A 4110-nucleotide genomic window follows, 5' to 3' on the forward strand; every position below is an offset into this window, starting at 1 on the left:
ATCTATAGTCTGGAAAATCCTATACTAGCCACCAATTCAGTTAACTATTTCGTGAACAAAACTTTGTCTGGTTCAAAAGGAACGTCAGAACGCACGTCAGGCGGTGGGGCCCTGACTGCGCTCAGACCACCGTTCTACATTGCTGAGATTTCCTACGGAGGTAAACTTGTCAGAATCGATTAGGAACTCATGGATCGATTCTCATAACTCAGTTACGCCAGTCGCGTAAACGTACAGATCAGGTTTGGTCGGAATAAAAACCAATCTGGGACGATCTTCCTCCAGAGGGGATCGTTTCAGATCGCCTTCTACAGAGGGGATCGTTTCAGATCGCCTCCTCCAGAGGGGATCGTCTCAGATCACCTCCTCCAGAAGGGATCGTTTCAGATCACCTCCTCCAGAGGGGATCGTCTCCTCCAGAGGGGATCGTCTCAGATCACCTCCTCCAGAGGGGATCGTCTCCTCCAGAGGGGATCGTCTCCTCCAGAGGGGATCGTTTCAGATCACCTCCTCCAGAGGGGATCGTCTCCTCCAGAGGGGATCGTCTCAGATCACCTCCTCCAGAGGGGATCGTTTCAGATCGCCTCCTTCAGAGGGGATCGTTTCAGATCGCCTTCTACAGAGGGGATCGTTTCAGATCGTCTCCTCCAGAGGGGATCGTCTCAGATCACCTCCTCCAGAGGGGATCGTTTCAGATCGCCTCCTCCAGAGGGGATCGTTTCAGATCGTCTCCTCCAGAGGGGATCGTCTCAGATCACCTCCTCCAGAGGGGATCGTTTCAGATCGCCTCCTCCAACATAGATCTCAATAATTTTCTTCTTTCTTACAAGCGAAACTCACTATCTTTTACATTCACACAAAAATCAGCTCCAACAAGCTAAACTCACTATCTTTAATTTTATTCTGTATTTACAGTCTGAACAAAGCATTACAAAATAATATAAAAAAAGATAAAATTACAATTTGAAAAACAGACTAGAAGTGGTCATGTGACATATTCGACCACCTCAGAGATTTGTCAGCGGAAATTTGGAACAAAGAGTTTCTTTGGTTGCTATGGCTACAGGATGATTGATGTTTTCCATGACAACTGGTCCCGAAGTATGGGGATGCAAACCCCATCATGCATCAGTGTCCTTATTTGGCACTTGTAACGTGAACAAACACATGCAGCTATGACATCATAAGGCAGGTATGACATCATAAGGCAGCTATGACATCATAAGGCAGGTATGACATCATAAGGCAGCTATGACATCATAAGGCAGCTATGACATCATAAGGCAGCTAAAACGTCTATAAAATGGGCACAAATCTCATTCTCAGATTTACCCACTAAACAATAACTACATCAGTATATGGGACATAATTTCCTGATAAACTCTCTATATAGCACCACTAAGGGAAGATTCAGTAATCAGTGGACTTGTTAAATAAAATTTTCTTTGCTGGTATACTCTAGAATCAAGTTATACATTTCCTAAATCTTCTTATGTGTTCACATCTATATAAGGCAACTGACCTGTTGTCATGTCTGTTCTATGTTTCCATATAAGGCAGTCGGCCTGTTGTCATGTCTGTTCTATGTTTCCATATAAGGCAGCTGTCCTGTTGTCATGTCTGTTCTATGTTTCCATATAAGGCAGCTGGCCTGTTGTCATGTCTGTTCTATGTTTCCATATAAGGCAGCTGACCTGTTGTCATGTATGTTTTGTCCATATAAGGCAGTTGTCATCTCTATATAAGGCAGTTGTGTAATGCCCTTGAATATTGAAAAGCATAAAATACATTATGTACAGTGTTTGCCACATTGAGTAGGTGTTTGCCACATTGTGTAACATGTTTCGGGCCATTCTTCTTGACATCTGTACACTAGTTGCATTGCCACATTGACAAAAGGCCCCCCTCCCCACTACACCCCCTGTACATGCTATATTACACTTCAGACACATTTTCACAATTCTACAGCTGAATAAAACTCTGCACAACAGGAACACAGGGAGATGTGAGGGTGTGCTGGGGTTTTATGGGCACAAATGTGAAGGATGTGGTGGGGGATTCTGGGCACACATTCAGCCATACCAGCCAGAGAGAACCTACAGTCTTTAACAGAGGTAAAACGTACAAACTGTCAACAACTGTCCTTCCTTCTTCTGTCCACTTTCCTCCTCATTGATTATTGACAGCTTATTGATGAAGTTTGGATACAATTATTGATCCCTTTGGACACCAGAGAGGTGCAGAGCATTCTGGGTATCAATCCCAGCATGCCTGGAGAGGCAGTAGGCCAGGGTTGGTGGCTGTTTTCCCAGCTCAAGTTTTGTCTGAGAAGTTGTTTCGCTTCCTTAGTGAAGTCCCAACATGCTCCCTGCAGTACCAACGTGTTCTGATAGGGGGCAGCTTTAATACACGAGTTCTCTCTGGATCTCCTGAATGGAGACAAAGGAGTCGTCGAACTTGAACCTTTTTGGCACCGCAGCGTCCTCCTTGCAGTTCTCCTTGTTACACTCCAGGGGGCGCCTCTGGCCCAGGAAGGGGGAGCGCAGACCGTCCTGGGACTGAGAAGGGTCCTGAGGCAGGCCATCCCGGGACTGAGAGGGCTCCGGTTCAGGGGCCACCACTGAGAAGTCGATCGCTGGCGACTTGGAGGCCGCACAGAGCCAGGGGTGTAGCAGGCACTCTTTAGCTGTCGCTCTGTCCCTGAAACAGCACAACAACAGGACATTAACAGCACAACAACAGGACATTAACAGCACAATAACACAGCCAGGGGTGGAGCAGACACTCCTTAGCTGTCGTTCTGTCCCTGAAACAGCACAACAACAAGCCAAGACTTAAGGAGTAGAAAGGAAGACCAACACTTAAGGAGTAGTAAGAAGGACCAAGACTTAAGGAGTAGTAAGGAAGGCCAAGACTTAAGGAGTAGTAAGAAGAACTAAGACTTACTCCGGCTCCTTGACGAGCAGACTCTTGATGAAGTCTTGTGCGTCGGCTGAGACGTCTAGAAACAGTTCCTCGGGGAAGTCGTAGGCGAGAGTCGAGATGTTCAGGAACGTTTCCTGCTTCGTGTCGCCGAGGAACGGGGAGTGGCCGGTCAGCATCACGTACGCAAGCACTCCGATACTCCTGTAAACAACAACAAGTAAACAACAACAAGTCAGCATCACGTACGCAAGCACGCCGATACTCCTGTAAACAACAACAAGTAAACAACAACATGTCAGCATGACATACGCAAGCACCCCGATACTCCTGTAAACAACAACAAGTAAACAACAACATGTCAGCATGACATACGCAAGCACCCCGATACTCCTGTAAACAACAACAATAAACAACAACAAGTCAGCATCACGTACGCAAGCACTCCGATACTCCTGTAAACAACAACAAGTAAACAACAACATGTCAGCATGACATACGCAAGCACCCCGATACTCCTGTAAACAACAACAATAAACAACAACAAGTCAGCATCACGTACGCAAGCACGTCGATACTCCTGTAAACAACAACAACAAACAACATGTCAGCATCACGTACGCAAGTACTCCGATACTCCTGTAAACAACAACAACAAACAACATGTCAGCATCACGTATGCAAGCACTCCGATACTCCTGTAAACAACAACAAGTAAACAACAACTCAACAACAAGTCAGCATCACGTACGCAAGCACGCCGATACTCCTGTAAACAACAACAATAAACAACAAGTCAACAACAAGTCAGCATCACGTACACAAGCACTCCAATACTCCTGTAAACAACAACAATAAACAAGTCAGCATCACGTACGCAAGCACGTCGATACTCCTGTAAACAACAACAATAAACAACAAGTCAACAACATGTCAGCATCACGTACACAAGCACTCTGATACTCCTGTAAACAACAAGTCAACAACAACATGTCAGCATCACGTACACAAGCACTCCAAGACTCCTGTAAACAACAACAAGTCAACAACAACAAGTCAGCATCACGTACGCAAACACTCCGATACTCCTGTAAACAACAAGTCAACAACAACATGTCAACATGACGTACGCAAGCACTCCGATACTCCTGTAAACAACAAGTCAACAACAACAAGTCAGCATCACGT

General features: G+C 45.6%; 1 protein-coding gene across 1 annotated transcript in view; it reads right to left on the minus strand.

The window, feature by feature from the left end:
* Positions 1-883: 883 nt before the first annotated feature.
* LOC118424397 (serine/threonine-protein kinase 17A-like) overlaps positions 884-4110 on the minus strand; it is a gene marked incomplete in the record, with an annotated part of 6076 nt that continues 2849 nt past the window's right edge. Inside the window, 2 exon segments of the mRNA XM_035832943.1 lie at positions 884-2700; positions 2947-3115. Coding sequence (XP_035688836.1) covers positions 2403-2700; positions 2947-3115 — 467 coding nt within the window.

Source organism: Branchiostoma floridae, chromosome 10 (assembly GCF_000003815.2).
Source record: "Branchiostoma floridae strain S238N-H82 chromosome 10, Bfl_VNyyK, whole genome shotgun sequence".
NCBI classification, from domain to species: Eukaryota; Metazoa; Chordata; class Leptocardii; order Amphioxiformes; family Branchiostomatidae; genus Branchiostoma; species Branchiostoma floridae.